Source organism: Urocampus carinirostris, chromosome 10 (genome assembly GCF_059441175.1).
Source record: "Urocampus carinirostris isolate Australia breed hairy pipefish chromosome 10, RoL_Ucar_1.0, whole genome shotgun sequence".
In the NCBI taxonomy this organism is placed as follows: Eukaryota; Metazoa; Chordata; class Actinopteri; order Syngnathiformes; family Syngnathidae; genus Urocampus; species Urocampus carinirostris.
Genome location: NC_142358.1, coordinates 41,365,501 through 41,385,579, shown reverse-complemented (window position 1 = coordinate 41,385,579; position 20,079 = coordinate 41,365,501). Strand labels below are relative to the sequence as shown.

General features: G+C 40.6%; 1 protein-coding gene across 1 annotated transcript in view; it reads left to right on the top strand.

Annotated features, from left to right (window-relative positions):
• The window catches only part of tmprss13a (transmembrane serine protease 13a), a 39,588-nt gene that overhangs the window by 7,378 nt on the left and 12,131 nt on the right, over positions 1-20,079 (top strand). Inside the window, exons 4-9 of the mRNA XM_088344938.1 lie at positions 6,198-6,372; positions 9,018-9,128; positions 12,307-12,477; positions 13,842-13,968; positions 14,045-14,140; positions 16,455-16,498. Of these exons, the coding sequence (XP_088201064.1) occupies positions 6,198-6,372; positions 9,018-9,128; positions 12,307-12,477; positions 13,842-13,968; positions 14,045-14,140; positions 16,455-16,498 (724 nt within the window). The remainder of the gene's footprint in view (positions 1-6,197; positions 6,373-9,017; positions 9,129-12,306; positions 12,478-13,841; positions 13,969-14,044; positions 14,141-16,454; positions 16,499-20,079) is intronic.

Genomic DNA, 20,079 nt, shown 5'->3' with positions numbered 1-20,079 from the left:
TCCACAGGCTCTGCCGCAAGTCACACAGGGAGAGTGGGGTAAAAGCAGTGCTAGAAATCAAATGGACTGAACCATTTCAAGGGAGTGGAGTCTTTCCAACACTGCACTGTTAACATTTTTGTTTTTTACTTAAAAAAAAAAGAAATATATAGCGTTGTTCATGATATTTATCATAATACACCGGAGCCTCCACAGGCTATGCCGCAAGATACACAAGGAGAGCAGGGTGAGAGCAGTGCTAGGAATCAAATGGACTGAATCATTTCAAGGCAGTGGAGTCTTTCCAGCGCTGCATTGTTAAAATTTTTGTTTTGACTTTTTTTAAAACTATCTAGCGTTGTCCATGATACTTCCTATTATAGTACTTCAGAGGCTCCACAGACTCTGCCGCAATGCCACAAGTGACACAGGGAGAGTGGGGTGAGAGCAGTGGTAGGAATCAAGTGGACTGAACCATTTCAAGGCAGGGGAGTCTTTCCAACGCTGCATTGTTAACATTTTTGTTTTGTTTTACTTTTTAAAAATATCTAGCGTTCATGATATTTATCATAATACAATGCCGCAAGTAACAGAAGTGAGAGGAGTGCTAGGAATCAAATTGACTGAACCATTTCAAGGCAAAAGAAAAACATCTATATGATACTTTGGCTTATTCTGTCCTTAAGGAAAATAGAGTTTTAAAATTGCCATACATTTGAAGGGTGCTCGGGTTCAGCACCCCCTTAAAACGGGCTGGTTACGCCCATGGTTTCAACATGACAAGCTTGTCCCATTTCCCAACGTTTGTATTCAACTTAACTAAGTCAGAGTAAATAGTTAAGAATGTCATTTAGAGAGCCGAAACTGTAACCATCCAGGTGTGGTGTAAACCTGTAAAAGTGACATTTAACTGTCATTTTCCGGAACAATGGCGGAGGAACAAAACAATCCGGGTACGCTAAAAATGAGAGAAACCCGCCCCCTCTCCTGCTTTGTGGTCTCGGCACCTCCGATTGGCCCTCGGGGCTCTCACGGAAACGGGACCGTTGAGGAAATGTCAGCAAAGTGTTTTCATTGAAAAGACGACTTGAAATGTGAGCATATTTTCAAGTCCTGAGTTGCGTTGTCATACCTGTCAAGCTGTACGTTTTTGCCGTACAAAGTACATTTATTATGCATTTTAAGACATGTACGACGAAAATCTGTACAGAAAAACACAAATTTGTCAACGATGGGTACCATCCGGTATACACCGACTATCACCAAACGGCAAATCAATCAAGTCAAACAACTTCGAGTTGTGTGGTGAAAGGAAGTCCGTCTCTTTTCAGAGAACCGGCTTTTTCGGCTCAACTCATTCAAGAGAGCCGGCTCTCAAACGGTTCACTTGCTTTGATGCATTATATTTCGAATGATGATGTTGTATAAAGAAATTAAGAAAAAAAGGAAGTATAAAAGGATCAAATGAAAAAAGACAGGTTTGTGGTTATCCCTTTAATCAGTATATTATCAACAATAATTGAATGCAGAAAATGAATTAATACAGGGGTGTCAAACTCAATTATGCAGAGGGCCAGAACTCAAACCACACCTTTGGTCGCGGGCCGAAGAGGATAAATATTTATTGAATACACTAAAACTTAAAAAAATATGAATTTAAAAAAGTCAGGAATATTATTCCAGAATAAACAAATTTAAAAAAATAAATGAATTAAAAATGGTTGCTCTCCTGTCCTGAAAAACAGAAATATAAATACAATTTGTGCTTTTCACTTTGGGAATTTGCTTTGGTGAAAACCATCTTCATATTCTTCTTTAACTTTCTGTATCTTTTCTCTGGATTCAAGTTTTCCAGCTTACTCTGAAGTTTTGTCTTGTAGTGGCGTTTTACATCAAATTCCTTAATTAGGGCCACAAAATCTCCATAAATAAGACACACGGGTTTACCGGCAATGTCACTTAACATCATTTTCTCGGCCATTGTGCTTTTTAGCATGCGAGTATAGTTTGGAAGTTATCAGCGTTTCATAGACACGAGCCATTATAGTAGATGGATATAAAATGATTTCACGGGCCGGATATCATTGTACGCTGGGTCGGAGGTGGCCTGCGAGCCGTGAGTTTGACACCTGTGAATTCATAATTTGAATAAGAAAATGTATTATTCGACTTAATTATATTTGCAGTGCGCCTTATATATGGATGAATATTAAGTCGCAAAGTCTTGCAACCAAAGCAAGCAGCCGCTGACTAGATTTTCCCCCTAAGGCGAAGTCATCCGCGTTGTATGCTGGGATTTATAAACCGCCGTTTCATTTCCTAACCAATGTGTCAATCATCATTTGAATCAGTCACTATTGGCTAAAGTTATTCGGAGGTAAAGGGGGCGGATCCTTTTGATCATTTACAGGCTCGCATAGGCTAAAGGGGCGAAATGAAGCCTGCGATTGGCCGAAAAAGATGAATGCGAATCACACGTTGGGTTGCGCTACGGCATAGAGAAAACATTTTTTTGTTACTATTCCGTTTTTGTAAATATTTGACTCTCCTGGATTTACTTCACTCACGGTTGTAAGAAGACCATGGTTACGTATCATTATTGAACGTGATGGCTGCAAGAGAACTTAGGTGAGCTTTATATTTTCCCGGTATCTTGTTTTAGAACGATAATGATGTTTCTTTGATGAGTCTATTTTTAAACTCAATTCAATTCAAAGTGTTTCTTGTCATATGCACAGTAAAGAACCCCGTTTCCCTGCCAAATAAAATTCTGACTTTGCTGTCCACACAGTTGCCAGCAAAAAATAAAATGGAAACTAAGAAATGTTTGTTTGGTGACATGGTACGGACACCGCATCCGCATGTGTCTACGACACGTATTTGCTTCTTTGCAAGTTTTGGGAATGTTAAGGGGGTAAGAAGTTGGACTGTACTATTTGACTGTTTTGTCCACGTTCCCATTGTCGCGCCTTATCATCCGGTGCGCCTTATGTATGGAAAATATAGGACCAAAAACTATTTTTTCGGGGTGCGCCCTATAACCCGGTGCGCCTTATAGTGCTGAAAATACGGTAACAATATATATGATATCACGAAAGACATGTACAATATAACATGTGAAACTACATAAATAATAAAAAATACGGTGTAAGATTATTTTGTATTTTGTCAGGGAAAATCAGACATTTTGCAAGGGCCTGGAGCGCGACAGGTATGCATTGCTCATCGCAAACACGTCGAGCGACATTTCGTCCTTTTCGACGTTCCGTCCCCGACACCGTTTTGAGTAATATCCCGTTTGTTTGTTCCGATATGTGGAAACTTTAAAGCGGTTAAACGAGTTCTTTCGATTGTTTTTTGTTTTGTTGCAATCGTTGTCCTTAAAATAAACCTTGAAATATTCCAATCTATATTTACCTGCAGAGGATAGTCCGATTTTGAGCAATCCGATGAATCGTTGACATTCCTAAAGACAAACCGGTCTCGTGGCGTTTGCAAGTATTTCGATTACGAGGGTGTAAGAAATACTCATTTTTTTGTACAACAGAATGCTTGAATAGAGATAGTTTATATCGAATTTTTTAGCACTTTACGTTTTTTTCAAAATAGTCTTGACCAGGGGGTGTCAAGCTCACAGGATAGAACAAACATTGTCTTGGGGGCCGGACTAGTAGATTAGAGAGAGAAAGAAATAAGAGAAAAAGCGGGAGAGAAAAACAGAGACAGTAAGACAAAGAAAAGGAGAGAGAGAGATAGAAAAGAGAGAGAGAAAGAAAGAAATAGAAAGGGAGAAGTGGAGAAAGAGGGGAGGGGAAAGCAAAAAGAAATAAAAGAGAGAGGAAAGGGAAAAAAGGAAGAGAGAGCAAAATAAAGTAAAAGCACACAGAAAAAGGGACCAAGAGAAACATTGAAAGAGAAAAAGAGGGACGGTCCCTCCTCAAGGTTTCTTCATTTTCCTCGTGCTGAGGTTTTTGCGTTTTTCCTTGCCCTCGTGTTGGTTTTAGATCAGGGAATGGTGTCATAATAGTCTGTAGTTTGCAATGGTATGTGGTCCGTGCAGGTCTTTGAGACTCTTTGTGATTAAGGGCCAAACAAATAAACATGACTTGACTTGACAGAGAGTGAAAGAGAGAGAGTAAGAAAAAGGAGAAAGGGAGAGAGAGAGAAACAAGTACAGCGTCTTTGTTCGAGGCACCTGACTTTGGCAAAATCAAGTGGATATATTTCAACCTGCACCTCTTTTTTCTCTTGCGCTTCTCTCAGCGTTGTCCCGCCGGCCGGATTCAATCCCTTAGCGCGCCTGATCCGGCCCACGGGCCGCCTCTTTGACACCGCTGTTCTAGAGCACAGGTGCCAAACAGGCGGCCCGCGGGCCACATCAGGCCCGCTAAGGGATTGAATCCGGCCCGCGAGACAACACCCAGAGAAGCGCAAGAGAAAAACAAGCTGCAGGATGAACTATGTCAACTTGATGTGGCCAAAGCCAGGTGCCTCGAACAAAGACACTGTACTTGTATTTCTTTCTCTCTCTCTCTTTCTTTTCCACCCCTTTTCTCCCACTCTCTGTCTCTTTCACTCTCTCTGTCTCTCTTTTTCTCTTCCTTTGTTGCTCTCTGTGTGTTTTTAACTTCTTTTGCTCTAACTTCCTTTTTGCCTTTTCCTTCCTTTCTCTTTCTCTCCTCCCACCCTTTGCGCTTTCTTCTCTCTCCTTCTATCTTTCTATTTCTCTTTGGATTTCTTTCTTCCTCTCCCTTTCTTTTCCCCCCTCTCTCACGACTTTTTATCTCTTTTGTTTCTCACGCTCTCTCCCTCTCTCTCTTTTTCTTTCTTTTTCCCGCCGTCTCTCCTTTTCCCTCCCTCTTTCTCTTATTTCTTTATCTCTCTTTTTCTTTCTCTTTAATCTACTAGTCCTGCCCCTGACAGAATATTTGTTCTATCGTGTGAGTTTGACACCCTTAGAATCTAGAGTAACCATATAATTTTCCATATACCGTATTTTCCGCACTATAAGGCGCACCTAAAAGCCTTTATTATTTTCAAAAGCTGACCATGCTCCTTATAATACAGTGCGCCTTATTTATGGATCAATATTAAGTCGCAAAGTCTTGCAACTAATGCAGCAACCGCCGACTAGATTTTCCCCCGAACGCCAAGTAGTGCGCGGTGTATGCTGGGATTTATTTGCCGGCGTTTCATTGGCTAACCAATGTGTCAATCATCATTTGAATCGATCACTATTGGCTAAAGTTATTCGGAGGTCAAGGGGGCGGATCCTTTTTATCATTTACAGGCTGGCATTGGCTTAAACAGCAAAACAAAGCCTACAATTGGCCGAAAAAGATGAATGCGTATAGCACGTGGCTGACGGCATACAGAAAGCATTTTTTTTACTATTTTGTATTTGTAAATATTTTATTCTCCTGGATTTACTAAACTCACGGATATAAGAGGACCACGGCTGCACATTTTTATGAACACAACGACTTTGGTGAGCTACTCCGGCTATATATCTTGTTTCAGACTGAACTCGATGTTTCTGTGATGAGCGGTGCAGATAATGGATGAAATGGAGGGTCTATTTTTAAATTAAACTCAATTCCAAGTGTTTATTGTCATATATACAGTAAAGTTGCGAGCGAAAAAGAAAATAGAAACTAAGGAATGGTTGGCATTTCTTGAATGCCAAGACTTTAACCTTCCGAATGATATTTGAAACGATGCATTTGAGTGACATCATACGGACACCGCATCCGCACGTGTTCTCGACACGTATTTGCTTCTTTGCAAGCTTTGGGAATGTTAAGGGGGTAATCAGTTGGACTGAACCATCTGACTGTTTTGTCCACGTTCCCATTGTAGCGCCTTATAATCCGTTGCGTCTTATGTATGCCAAATATAGGACCAAAAACTATTTTTTCGGGGTGCGCCCTATAACCCGGTGCGCCTTATAGTGCGGAAAATACGGTAATTTTCCATCATCAAACATTTTTGAAGAAGCGCCAGAGAGCCACTAGGAGGCGCCAAAAGAGCCACATTTTTCTTACACGGCTCTTTGTGTAAAAAGGTTTTCAACCCTAACATTGCCTTCTTAATACTTTCAGTCGGACTAAGACCTTAATCCGACTTCTGTGCGTGTTTACATCACTGGAATCCTAATTTCACAAGAGTTTGCAATCGGATTAAAGGTAATCCATAACAATCCTCTCCTGTTCCCACAGGACGATGTTCCTCCTCCTTACTACTCTGTTGCAATGCACACCCAGCCTCCCCTCAAGTCCTACGAGGAGGTAGTCTACGGTCTAGCCCCGGGCCACCGTCCCGCTAACCAGCCCTATTACATCCCTCAGTATGGACCGCCTGTGGACCCTCCCCCAGTGACACAGTCAAGCCTACGTGAGTAGAATAGAATAGAATATATCTTTATTGTCATTGTGACAAAATGGGTTGAACATATTGTGACAGCGAAATTGGACGTGGCACTCCAGTTTCACATTTGACAGTGAGGATAAAAGAAAACAAAGAAGATAAAGGAGCAATCGGGGTTGGGTAGGGTTACTTTAACTGGATTACTTTCAATTCCTTTTGGATTACTCCAATACCAAATATGCTAATAAAAGACAAAAGAAACTACCGTAAATTCCGGACTATAAGCCGCTACTTTTTCCCCTAACTTTCAACCCTGCGGCTTATACAGTGATGCGGCCAATTTATGTCATTTTTCTAACGGCCGCTAGCGGCGCTCGAGTGTTGCTACCATTAACTGCCCTGTCAAAGCTATATTATTATTATTATTAAAGCTTTGAAAACTCTCTCGGTGTACCGTCTTTCTCGTAAATATGTGTAACCCATGTATAATATGTACTATATATTTTTGTAATGTATTTATTTGTATTTATTATAGACACTTATTCTGATATGTTTTGCACGGATGAACGAAAAATGAGGGGCGGAACAAACGCGGGGTGCCGAGTTTAAGTGGGGACCGCTAAAGGTGAGGGACAGACAAGGAAAGAAGAGGGGGTAAAAAGTTGGTTCAAGAAAAAGGAGTTGCGTGAGTAAATGTGTTCCTCTGATATATTTTTCCCACCCTTACCTTTGGAAATATACACTTTTTTCCTTGGATTACTTTCAACGGGACCCGGACTCTGCAGGTCTGCATCAAATCTTAAGTACCGGTATCATTTTCCGTTCATTTTGCCAGCTGTGCTTTTTGGACTGTGGACTTTGATGAAGGACATTAAGTTTCAATAGCCGGACTTGAAGTCGGGTTTGGGTTAATTTCGTGTTTGTGTTACATGTGGGCGCATGCGGCTTATATACAGGTGCGGCTTGTGTATGTACAAAATCGGTTTTTCTCTCAAAATGTGGTGGGTGTGGCTTATAATCAGGTGCACTCTATAGTCCGGAATTTACGGTAAATATGAATAAAATGATGACTCACAACACGTGGTAAGCTTTCTCTCCTGGCTTTGATCTCTTTGATCTCCGGCAAAACGAACATCAAATGCGACAGAAACAAAATGAAAATCAATCCAAACAGCTTGCCGACATCATTTTTGCTGTTCCATGTAATCCGTTACTCCCCAAGCCTGCACAAAATGTAGTCATTTTATTCATATTTAGTTTATTTTGTCCTTTATTAGCATATTTGGTATTGGAGTAATCCAAAAGTCATTGAAAGTAATCCAGTTAAAGTAACCCTACCCAACCCTGGAAACAAAGTAGTGCATACCTCTGCGAATTTCTAGAAAGATTTTACTGCTATTTCCTCGAGTGTTTAAGCAACAAAGTTAGTAACTAGTAACTAGTTACCAGGAAAAGTAATTATTTCTTTTACTTAAAAAATAAGTTGTATGTTAAAGAATTTAAATGCAGTATTGGAGTCAGTTCAATAGCAAAGAACAGACCGATAGTTCTGTTATAGGACGTTGTAATATTTATTTGTACCTCACTAGCAACAGATTTATCCTACACTTGAAGTACAACAAAAAATAAATGAAATAAAGTTTAATCAATTAAATCTCTCACAACCTGAGACAACTGGTCAAGTAGACACGTGCGACTGTACTCTAAGTATTTGGTTCACAACAAAAGTCAACTGTAATAGTATAAAGTGAGTTTCACTCTATATCTGAATCTGAATCTGAATCTATATAATGAATCACATTCTCTAGTTCAGGGCGGCAGTAGCTCAGGAGGTAGTAGCGCTCGTCTTGGGATCAAGAGGTCGCAGGTTCGATTCCCAGCTCCTCCGTGTTATATGTTGAAGTCTCCTTGGGCAAGACACTGAATCCTTAATGCCCCTGATGAGCAGTTAGTTAGCGTGTAAAAGCCAACAGTTCCCGAACGTACCAATTCACCATGTACCATAATGAAATCTGATAACACGAAGTTTTGAATATAATCAAAACATCCTACGTATTGATATTGTTCTCACCGTACCGCTATGTAATGATAAAATAATGTTCTCACTGTACTTTTTTTAGTCGATTGGAGGGAAATTCTCAAGTACAGAACACTATGCAAATTTTCCACTTCTTTGGCTGACAAGTTTAGCAATTTCAAACACCGTCATCCAATACTGGTAGTATTAGATATCTCACACTTCTTTATCATTGATTCTCTGTGTTAATAAACCGTGTGTTCCCTTTCAATCGGCCTGGTCCATTGAATCCATTCCCTTGGGATTAGCAATTCATATCAGAACTCAAAGAACTCAAAGTAATCAGTATAGGAATTTCTAGCATCCTTCAGAGAAAAAAAAGATTTATGAACACCTAGAGGCAAATTTTTTAACTGATTGCAGTAAAGAATAATTTGTTTCAATCCTAAAGATTTTCAAAATTAAAGCTAGAAAACTTCCTAAACAAGCTCCTGTATAATAATAATTGTATCCATCCCTGAGCTTGACCATTATGTATTTCTTAATAGTAAACATATTAATGTTGTAATTGAAAATTTAACAAGGTGAAACATCCAACTCCAGCTTTTTTATAGATCTGTTTACACGAGGGCTCTGTTGTTGTGCTTTTGTTCAGCCCCCAAGAGCAAGAAGAGAAGATGCTGTCAAAAAAATGGCCACTTGTACGGCAGCATATTTGCTGCCATCATCCTTGCTGCCCTGCTGGCGGTCGCCATATGGCTGGGAGGTGAGACTTTGTATGATTTTACAACCGTTCGTACGGGTGCTTGAAATCCTCGAAGATGCTTGAATTTTTAGTTGTGTTTTCTAGGTCTGGAAAATGCTATAATTTTGTTTGAAGTCCTCAAATGCTTGAATACTTGACATTGCTGCGTCTGACATTAGAGATCACACTATAAATCAGGGGTTTCAAACTCATTTTAACTCGGGGGCCACACGGAAGAACAAACATTCTCTCGGGGGCCGGACTTGTAGGTGAGAGAGAGAGAGAATGTGAGAAACAAAAGAGAGAGAGAGAGAATGTGAGAAACAAAAGAGATAAAGAAAGAGAATGTGAGAAACAAAAGAGATGAAGAGAGAGAAAGAGAGAGAGATAATGTGAGAAACAAAAGAGATAGAGAGAGAGAATGTGAGAAACAAAAGAGAGAGAGAATGTCAGAAACAAAAAAGATAGAGAGAGTATGTGAGAAACAAAAGAGAGAGAGACAGAGAGAAAATGTGAGAAACCAAAGAGATAGAGAGAGAGAATGTGAGAAACAAAAGAGATAGAGAGAGAGAGAAAATGTGAGCAACAAAAGAGATAGAGAAAGAGAGAGAGAGAGGGAGAATGTGAGAAACAAAAGAGATAGATAGAGAGAATGTGAGAAACAAAAGAGATAAAGAGAGAGAGAGAAAATGTGAGAATCAAAAGAGATAAAGAAAGAGAGAGAGAGAATGTGAGAAACAAAAGAGATAAAGAGAGGGAGAGAATATGAGAAACAAAAGAGATGAAGAGATAGAGAGGGAGAATTTGAGAAAAAAAACGAGTTAAAGGGGGGAGAGAGAGAGAGAGAGAATATGAGAAACAAAAGAGATAATGAGATAGAGAGAGAGAATGTGACAAACAGAAGGGATAAAGAGAAAGAAAGAGAGAATGTGAGAAACAAATCAGATAAAGAGAGAGAATAGAAAGGGAGAAAGAGAGAAGGGGAAAGCAAATAAGAGAGAGCAAAATAAGGTAAAAAGACACAAAGAGAGACAGAGCCAAAGAGGAACAAAGAAAGAGAAAAAGAGAGAGGGAGAGAAAAAGAGAGAGAAATACAAGTACAGCGTTCGTGAGAGGCACCTGGCTTTGGCAACATCAAGTGGACATATTTCAACCTGCATCTCGTTTTTCTCTTGCGCTTCCCTCAGCGTTGTCTTGCGGGACGGATTCAATCCCTTAGCGGGCCTGATCCGGCCTGCGGGCCGCCGCCGCCTGTTTGACACCCCTGCTATAAATGAAGAAAACGTTTTAAAAAGTGCGTGAAAATGTCACCGACACCCCTGCTCTGGTGGCTTGTCATGATGGCGCTGTCATCTGAAGCGTCACCACCCCCTACTGGTCCCACCAACGAGGACAGCTCTATTTAGAAACCCGGCTCTCTTGGCTCGGCTCACTAAGAAGAGCTAGCTCCCAAACAGCTCCTCAGATGTTTGTTTTTAAATGATATATTATTCAAAATTCAAATATCCAAAGATCTACCAAAAAATTGCTAAATACAAAACAATTTTAGCTTGTTACACTCTGATTATAAGTCGAACGACGACACAAAATCCCTGAAAATAAAAATAACCATAAAGATAAGAATTATAATTATTATCTCTTCGGTGCTATAAATAAATCATAAAATGCAAAAAAAAAAATCTATTTAAACAATATAGACTCAGATCTTCTCAAAGACATGCTAAAATCATATTAATTAAAACAAGAAGCAAAATATTAGCAGGCTCTAAGATTGAATGCACTCTGCTTCGGAGCAATCAATATCCAAATTTGGCTAATTTATCTGCTTTTTGTACCTAAAGTACCGTAAATTCCAGACTATAGAGCGCACCTGACTATAAGCCGCATCTACCATTTATTGAGAGATTTGGCACTTTTGTACTTATACAAGCCGCACCGATGTTTAAGCCGCGGGCGCCCGCAGAAAACTTAACATAATCACACGTTCAACTCAGGCCACATTGTAAGACCCACAAATACAACTTCATAGATGGTATACAAATTCAGAACCACAGTTGACATCACATATAGCAAACGATACCCGTAACTAACGTATGATGCAGACCTGCAGAGTCCGGGTCCCGTTGAAAGTAATCCAAGGAAACAAAATGTATATTTCCAAAGTTAAGGGTGGGAAAAATATATATCCACTATTGTCCGCTGCGACAACAGACAGATCTACCGGTGACTCAGCTTTACCACATTTCCCATCAGGCCGCGTTTTCTCCGCCCCTTATTTTTGATTCGTTTGTAGAACACATAACAGAATATATCTCTAAAATAAATACATGACAAAAATATACAGTTGCAAATACATATTATACACGGTTACACATATTTACGAAGAAAGACGGTACACCGAGAGAGTTTTCAAAGCTTTAATAATAAAGATATAACTTTCATCCCAAACCGTGCCTTTGAAAAGTACCAACACGCTAGTAGGATCACGCTCGCAATGAATCAGACATATCTGTGAAAAAGGCAGCGCACAAATGGAAAATTCGCGGTAAATCGTCTTGAACTTCCTTCTTATAACAATCACCATTAAGGGCATCTTCCTCAGTATCGGAACATACTTTGACTTTATAGAAAATATGTGCTAAGACTTAGAGAATGCAGTCTTTCTTGGCGCACATATTCAACTTACCTTTTAATTTCCTGCGCCGCTTCACTGAATAAGCCTGCTTCACTGAATAAGACGCAGGGCTGAACATTTGGGAAAAAAGTAGCGGCTTATAGTCCGGAATTTACGGTACTTTTATTTATTTTTTTTGTCTTCCATCTTGAACTCCATTATCACCTAACAACTATAAAGCCCTTTCCCTGTTTGTAAACAAGTGTGATGTATTGAAGATGCACACGCACTGTCGAAGTAGAATGGCAGAATTCATGTCAGTTTACAGCAACCCATTGACAGAAAAGATTGTGGATAGGAACAGCTTAAAATAGCTCAAAGTAGGTGTTAGCAGAAAGATAGCGACTGTATTTAGTCATCAAAGTTCTATTGATTGGTGCTGGATTTACTGGAAAAATTGGCCTTAAAAAGCTTGGAAAGTGCTTGAAATGGTCCATGAAAAAGGTGTACGGAACCTGTAGTTTCATCATGACAAAAATGTCAGGATATCTGAATATATTTGAACGATATTTTTGATAATGGCAGTGCGATATGGCACCACGGCGTTCAAAGAAGGCTTTTTCGACCACGATGACAACCAACCCGAGACGAGCGATGAGGACGAGTCGGTTTTGATAAGTGACATCTGCCCGAATTCCACCGTCAGGTGCGATGGGATCAGGGACTGCCAGCTTGGCTCCGATGAAATGAACTGCGGTGAGTGTGGTCCTAAATCATTTCTTTCACTTCAGATCTGGTCCCAAACTATGGCCTATAGCAGGGCCCGCAAGCTATTTTCACGAGTACAAATGGCTCGCGAGCCATACATGGCTCTTTTCACCAGTATGAATGGCTTGCGAGCCGTACATGGCTCTTTTCACAAGTACAAATGGCTCACGAGCCTTACATGGCTCTTTTCACGAGTATGAACGGGCCACGATCCGTCCATGGCTCTTTTCACGTGTACGAACGGCTCGCGAGCCTTACAGGGCTCTTTTCACGAGTACGAACGGCTCGCGAGTCGCATAGGGCTCTTTTCACGGGTACGATCGCCTCGCGAACAGTACATGGCTCTTTTCACTAGTACGAACGGCTCGCTAGCCGTAGAGGGCTCTTTTCACTAGTACGAACGGCTCGCGAGCCTTACAGGGCTCTTTTTACGAGTACGAACAGCTCGCAAGTCATATAAGGCTCTTTTCACGGGTACGTACAACTCGCGAGCCATACATGGCTCTTTTCACAAGTACATGGCTCTTTTCACGAGCACGAACGGCTCGCCAGCCGTACGTGGCTCTTTTCATGAGTACGAACGGCTCGCGAGTCGCATAGGGCTCTTTTCACGGGTACGATCGCCTCGCGAACAGTACATGGCTCTTTTCACTAGTACGAACGGCTCGCTAGCCGTAGAGGGCTCTATTCACGAGTACGAACGGCTCGCGAGCGGTACATGGCTCTTTTCACGAGTACGTACGACTCGCGAGCCGTACATGGCTCTTTTCACGAGTACGTAGGACTCGCGAGCCATGTACAGCTCTTTTCAGGGATACGTACAACTCGCGAGTCGTACATGGCTCTTTAAAAGGATACATACGACTCGCGAGCCATGTACGGCTCTTTTCACGAGTACGTACGACTCGCGAGCCATTCATGGTCTTTACAAGGGTACGTACGACTCGCGAGCCGTACATGGCTCTTTTCACGAGTACGTACGACTCGCGAGCCATGTACAGCTCTTTTCAGGGATACGTACAACTCGCGAGTCGTACATGGCTCTTTAAAAGGATACATACGACTCGCGAGCCATGTACGGCTCTTTTCACGAGTACCAACGACCCGCGACCCATGTGCGGTCTTTTCACGAGTATGTACGACTTGGGAGCCGGATATGGCTCTTTTCACGAGTACGAACGACTCGCGAGCCATGCGCGGCTCTTTTCACGACTACGAACCGCTCATGAGCCGTACACGGCTCTTTTCACGAGTACCTACGACTCTCGAGCCGTACACAGCTCTTTTCACGAGCACGGGCCTCCTTAAAGAGAAAACATGTATTTGAGTACAGCCCTTTATGATCTTGCCAGTGAGGTTCGGGATAGGAAATCGTCTGGAGGTCTTGACTGCCCAAGATGGACGCTTTCTGCCCGTCTGCTCGAACGGTTGGGAACAGAGCATTGCCGACCGGACATGCGCCCAACTCGGCTTCAGAAAGTAAAATAATAATCATCCTCTTTCTAACTCTCTGCCATTCAGAACGAATTCCTGTAACTTTTCCTGATGTCCTCAGGTCTTACAGCAACACAAATATCACAACCCAGGACTCCCTTGGACTATCGGTGACCAACGTTTCGTCTGACTCCATCCAGGGTCAAGTTGAAGTCGAGTAAGTCAAATGTTTATTGGACCTACTTGGATAAGAAAATGTGTAAAAATAATTATCCTTAAGTCCATTCTTCTTCTTGGACCAGGGGTCGGGAGCCTACGGCTCGCGAGCCATATATGGCTATTTTCATGAATACTGTATTATTCACTGTATTGATAAATACTTCCTGATCATCACTTTGCGCTCATTCCCTCACATTCTCATTCCACCTCTCCCAACCTTACGCATTCCACATACCTCAACTATGGTGCAAGCAGACATCCTCTACTTCCTCTACAGATCTCTCCCTCACCATCTCAAAACATTCCCTTACTCTTCCCTCTTACACATTTGCTTCTCTCGCTTCATCAACTCACCGATCTTCTCTTCTTCTCTTGCATGTGCTTTTCCATTACCCTGCAACGTACTACGTACTCTCAATTTTGCCTCAATTCATTCCCCTTTTCTTCCACTCACTCTACAAATCTTTCCCTCACCATCTCAAAACATTCCCTTACTCTTCCCTCTTACACATTTGCTTCTCTCGCTTCTTCAACTCACCGATCTTCTCTTCTTCTCTTGCATGTGCTTTTCCATTACCTTGCAACTTACGACGTACTCTCAATTTTGCCTCAATTCATTCCCCTTTTCTTCCACTCACTCTACAAATCTTTCCCTCACCATCTCAAAACATTCCCTTAATCTTCCCTCTTACACATTTGCTTCTCTCGCTTCTTCAACTCACCGATCTTCTCTTCTTCTCTTGCATGTGCTTTTCCATTACCCTGCAACAAACTACGTACTCTCAATTTTGCCTCAATTCATTCCCCTTTTCTTCCACTCACTCTACAAATCTTTCCCTCACCATCTCAAAACATTCCCTTAATCTTCCCTCTTACACATTTGCTTCTCTCGCTTCTTCAACTCACCGATCTTCTCTTCTTCTCTTGCATGTGCTTTTCCATTACCCTGCAACGTACTACGTACTCTCAATTTTGCCTCCATTCATTCCCCTTTTCCTCCACTCACTCTACAGATCTTTCCCTCACCATCTCAAAACATTCCCTTACTCTTCTCTCAAACACATTTGCTTCTATTGGTTCTTCAACTCACCGATCTTTTCTTCTTCTCTTGCATGTGCTTTTCCATTACCTTGCAACGTACCACCTACTCTCAATTTGGCCTCCACTAATTAGTGGTCAATACATTATCTTACTGACCAAAACGTAATCCATTACTGCTCTCTTAACCGTTTGTTCATCTGCCACTCAAATCCATGTTTGCTTCTTGTAAAAACCCTTTACTTCTTCCTAAACATACAATTTCCTACCATTATCTCCCACTCCAGACACATTTCAATGAGTCTCTCGCCCCTCTCTTTCACTGCTGGGACACCAAATCTTCCAATCACCTCCTTCTATCCACACATCACCATATCAATATATCATATCCATAGTTTTGATGACACTTTATAGTCAGGATGTCACACCAACAGTCCCCATTTTGGCAGTAAATCACAAAATAATCCTTTATATGGAAGCCCGTTTAGCAATCCATGTTCATTGTTGAAATAGTTTATGATCAAAAGCCATAGAACAAACTGTAAACATCCAAAAGCGCTAGCAACACACCCAGTGCAATTTGATCGGGTGAGAGGTAGGAATGGGCGGAGCTATACACACAGTGCGCGCATTCCTTCTACTAAGCTGTAAATTACAAAATAATCCTTTATATGGAAGCCCCTTAAGCAATCGATGTTCATTGTTGAGATACTTTATGATCAAAAGCCATAGAACAAACTGTAAACATCCAAAAGCTCTAGCAACACACCCAGAGCATGTTGATTGGGTAGGAATGGCCTGAGCTATACACAGAGCACGCATTTCTTCTACTCGGGCAGCGACGTTGGGATCCCCGTTTGCAGTATTTGGTGAAATTTTTACAAAAGAACTTTACTCGCACCTGGTTTTAAACCATTATCTAGGACAAAAATGACTAAATGAGCCTCCATACTCTTACTGTAAGTAACTGCGGGAGGGATTTAAGTGGTAAATTTATATTGATATGTGACCCAGACTAAGGGATTTTAAATATTTTATAGATTTTATCAAATCATCAAACATCACGCGGTGAAAATAAAATGTACTGAAGAATTAGCTTCTGTTTAGAGTGTTTTGTTGAATTTGGTCCTAAAATATAGGTTCCTGGCCCCTGTTGTGACATCCAAAAACGTTTTCAGGAGCATTTGACCAAATATTTGCTGGAAATGTCACACAAACAGAAGTAGAAGTTCCTGAGGTGATATTTTGCTTTTTCTTCTCGTGACATTTTTTAGTTCCTCCTGTCTGAACCAGAGTGCGGTCTCCCTCCAGTGTGTCGGTAAGCAGCCGTCTAAATGTTGACTTTGGAGTATTTCTTAAAGTATCCGTTTGAGATCTGGGACAGTCACATTTTACCTTTGAAACAAGGCGGTTCTTCCACATTTTGCGTTGAAGTTGCCCTTGCAAAATGTATTCATGGTGGGGGGTATTGTTAGAAGCTTTAAAGTAGGGGTGTCAAACCCTTTTTAACTCAGGGGCCGCTCGATAGAACAAACATTCTCTCGGGGACCGGACTAGTAGATTAGAGAGAAAGAAAAAGAGAGAGTTTGGGACTAAAAGAGAGAGACCGAGAGAGCGGGAGATGCTTAAAGAGAGAGAGAAAGAGAACGAGAGATATGCATTAAGAGAAAGAAAGAGATGCACAAATAGAGAGACAAAAATGCATAGAGAGAAAGAGATATGCATAAGAGAGAGAGAGAAAAAAAGAGAGATACGCATAAAGAGAGAGATATGCAAAAAGAGAGAGAGAGAGAAATATGCATAAAGAGAGAGAGGAATATGCATAAAGGGAGAGGGAGAGAGAGAGAGATATGCATAGAGGGAGAGAGAGAGATCTGCATACAGAAAGAGAGAGGTATGCATAAAGAGAGAGAGAGATGCATAGAGAGAGAGATGCATAGAGAGAGAGAGATGCATAGAGAAAGAGAGATACATATCAAGAGAGAGAGAATGTGAGAAACAAAAGAGAAATAGTGTGTGTGAGAGAGAGAGAGAGATGCACAAAGAGAGAGACAAAAATGCATAGAGAGAAAGAGATGTGCATAAGAGAGAGAGAGAGAAAAAAAGAGAGCTATGCATAAAGAGAGAGATATGCATAAAGAGAGAGAGAGAGGAATATGCATAAAGAGAGAGAGGAATATGCATAAAGAGAGAGGGAGAGAGAGAGATGCATAAAGAGAGAAAGATATGCATAGAGGGAGAGAGAGAGATGTGCATACAGAGAAAAAGAGAGAGGGATGCATAAAGAGAGAGCGAGATATACATTATATATATATAGAGAGAGAGAGAGAGAGAGAGAGAGAGAGAGAGAGAGAGAGAGAGAGAGAGAGAGAGAGAGAGAGAGAGAGAGAGAGAGAGAGAGAGAGAGAGAGAGAGAGAGAGAGAGAGAAAAGGAAAATCCAGAGAGAAGGAAAGAAAAGAGAAAGAGAATGGGAGAAAGAGAGGGGGAACCAACAACGAGAGAAAGAGAGTAAAAGAAGAGAGAGCAATATAAGGTAAAACTACACATAAAGAGACAGAGACAATGAGGAACAAAGAAAGAAAAAGAGAGATAGAGGGAGTGAAAGAGAGAGAAATAGATAGTGAGAGAAAAAGGAGAAAGAGAGTGATACAGATAGAAAGAAATACAACTACAGCGTCTTTGTGAGAGGCACCTGGCTTTGGCAACATCAAGGGGACGTATTTCAACCTGCAGCTAGTTTCTCTCTTGCGCTTCTCTGAGCATTGACTCGCGGGCTGGATTCAATCCCTTAGCGGGCCTGATCCAGCCCGCGGGCCGCCTTTTGGAAACCCCAGTCTCAAAGGGATATTCTGTACTATTTAGCGCTTCTTAGTGGAAGAAAACCATTCATTCATTAAAAAAAATATTGATTGAATTAATGATAAAAAAATACAGTTTGTAAACATGCATTTTTTAATATTAGTTGGTCGAGAAATTTGTGTTTATTTTACAGTATGAGCAGTGGTTCTCAACTAGTGCGCCCCCTTGGGTGGGGAGTGAGGCTCCGTCCAGGGGGGTACAAGCATGTTAGACTTATGGGAACTTTTTCTTTTTTTTTAATTTTCCCCCCCAAAAAATCAAGTGCAATTGCACCTCCACTACACTAGGGAGCAGCGGTGCTCTCATTGGCAGTGTTTTGTTTACATTTAATCTCCACGCTGAGCAAACAGCACAGAGTTGAAGCATGGAGTACGAAGGGTAGATACAAAGTGGAGTAGACTCTGAAGTGACTGGAGTTTGGGGGGTGAGAGCATTTCTTCTTCTGTGGTGGGGGCGTGACTGAAAATAATAAAACACTTCCCTAGAAGGAATGACCCCTGTTTTTAAAATTTGTAAACAATGGAGGTGAAAGAAAGGGTAGTTAGTGGAGGAATCAGAATGTTCAAAGTCCAGCCAGAAAATAATTAACCCGGATGAGGAAGACTACTTGGGAGAGAGAAGGGGAGGTAGGGGTGGAGTTCTTCTTCTGAGGGAGGGGCATGACAGAACATAATTGAAAAGCACTGCCCCAGTTTATAGCATCCCATTCACACACAAAGATCATAGATAGGAAAAGCAAAAAGTAGGGGCTAGCAGCAAGATAGCAACTTTATCTTTGTCATCAAAGTAAAAAAAAAATGTTATTTTGATCAGCGCTGGATTCGAATTGAAAAATTGGCCTTGTAAGTGCCGAAACCTGGCCATGAAAAGATAGATAGATAGATGTCTGGATTGATAGATCTCTAGATGTCTAGATATAGAGAGATAGATAGATGTCTAGATAGATGGATAAATGTCTAGATAGATAAATGTCTAAATAAATAGATATCTAGATGTCTAGATAGATATAGATAGATAGATGTCTAGATAGATAGATAGATGTCTAAATAGATAGATCTCTAGATGTCTATATATAGATAGATGTCTAGATAGATGGATAGATGTCGAGATATATAAATGTCGAAATAGATAGATAGATAGATGTCTAAATAGATAGAAGGAAGGCTAGATGGATGTCTAAATAGATAGATAGTGGTCTAGATTTCTAGAGAGAAGTCTAGATGTCAAGATAGATAGATGTCTAGATAGATGGATAGATGTCTAAATAGATAGATAGATGTCTAAACAGATAGAGCTCTAGATGTCTAGATATATATAGATAGATGTCTAGATAGATGTCTAAATAGATAGATGTCTAGATAGATAGATGTCTAAATAGATAGATCTCTAGATGTCTAGATAGATGTCTAGATAGATAGATCTCTAGATGTCTAGATAGATATAGATAGATTGATCTCTAGATGTCTAGATAGATGGATAGATGTCTAGATAGATAGATGGATGTCTAGATAGATAGATGTCTAAATAGATAGATAGATGTCTAGATAGATGTCTAGATAGATAGATGTCTAGATAGATGGATAGATATCTAGATAGATAGATGTCTAAATAGATAGATGGATGTCTAGATAGATAGATGTCTAAATAAATAGATGTCTAGATAGATAGATAGATGTCTAAATAGATAGATAGATGTCTAGATAGATGGATAGATATCTAGATAGATAGATGTCTAAATAGATAGATAGATGTCTAGATAGATGTCTAGATAGATAGATGTCTAGATAGATGGATAGATATCTAGATAGATAGATGTCTAAATAGATAGATGGATGTCTAGATAGATAGATGTCTAAATAAATAGATGTCTAGATAGATAGATAGATAGATAGATAGATAGATAGATAGATAGATGTCTAAATAGATAGATAGATGTCTAGATAGATGTCTAGATACATAGATAGATAGGTAGATGTTTAGATAGATGTCAAGATAGATAGATAGATGGATGATAGATACTTTATTCATCCCCGTCGGGA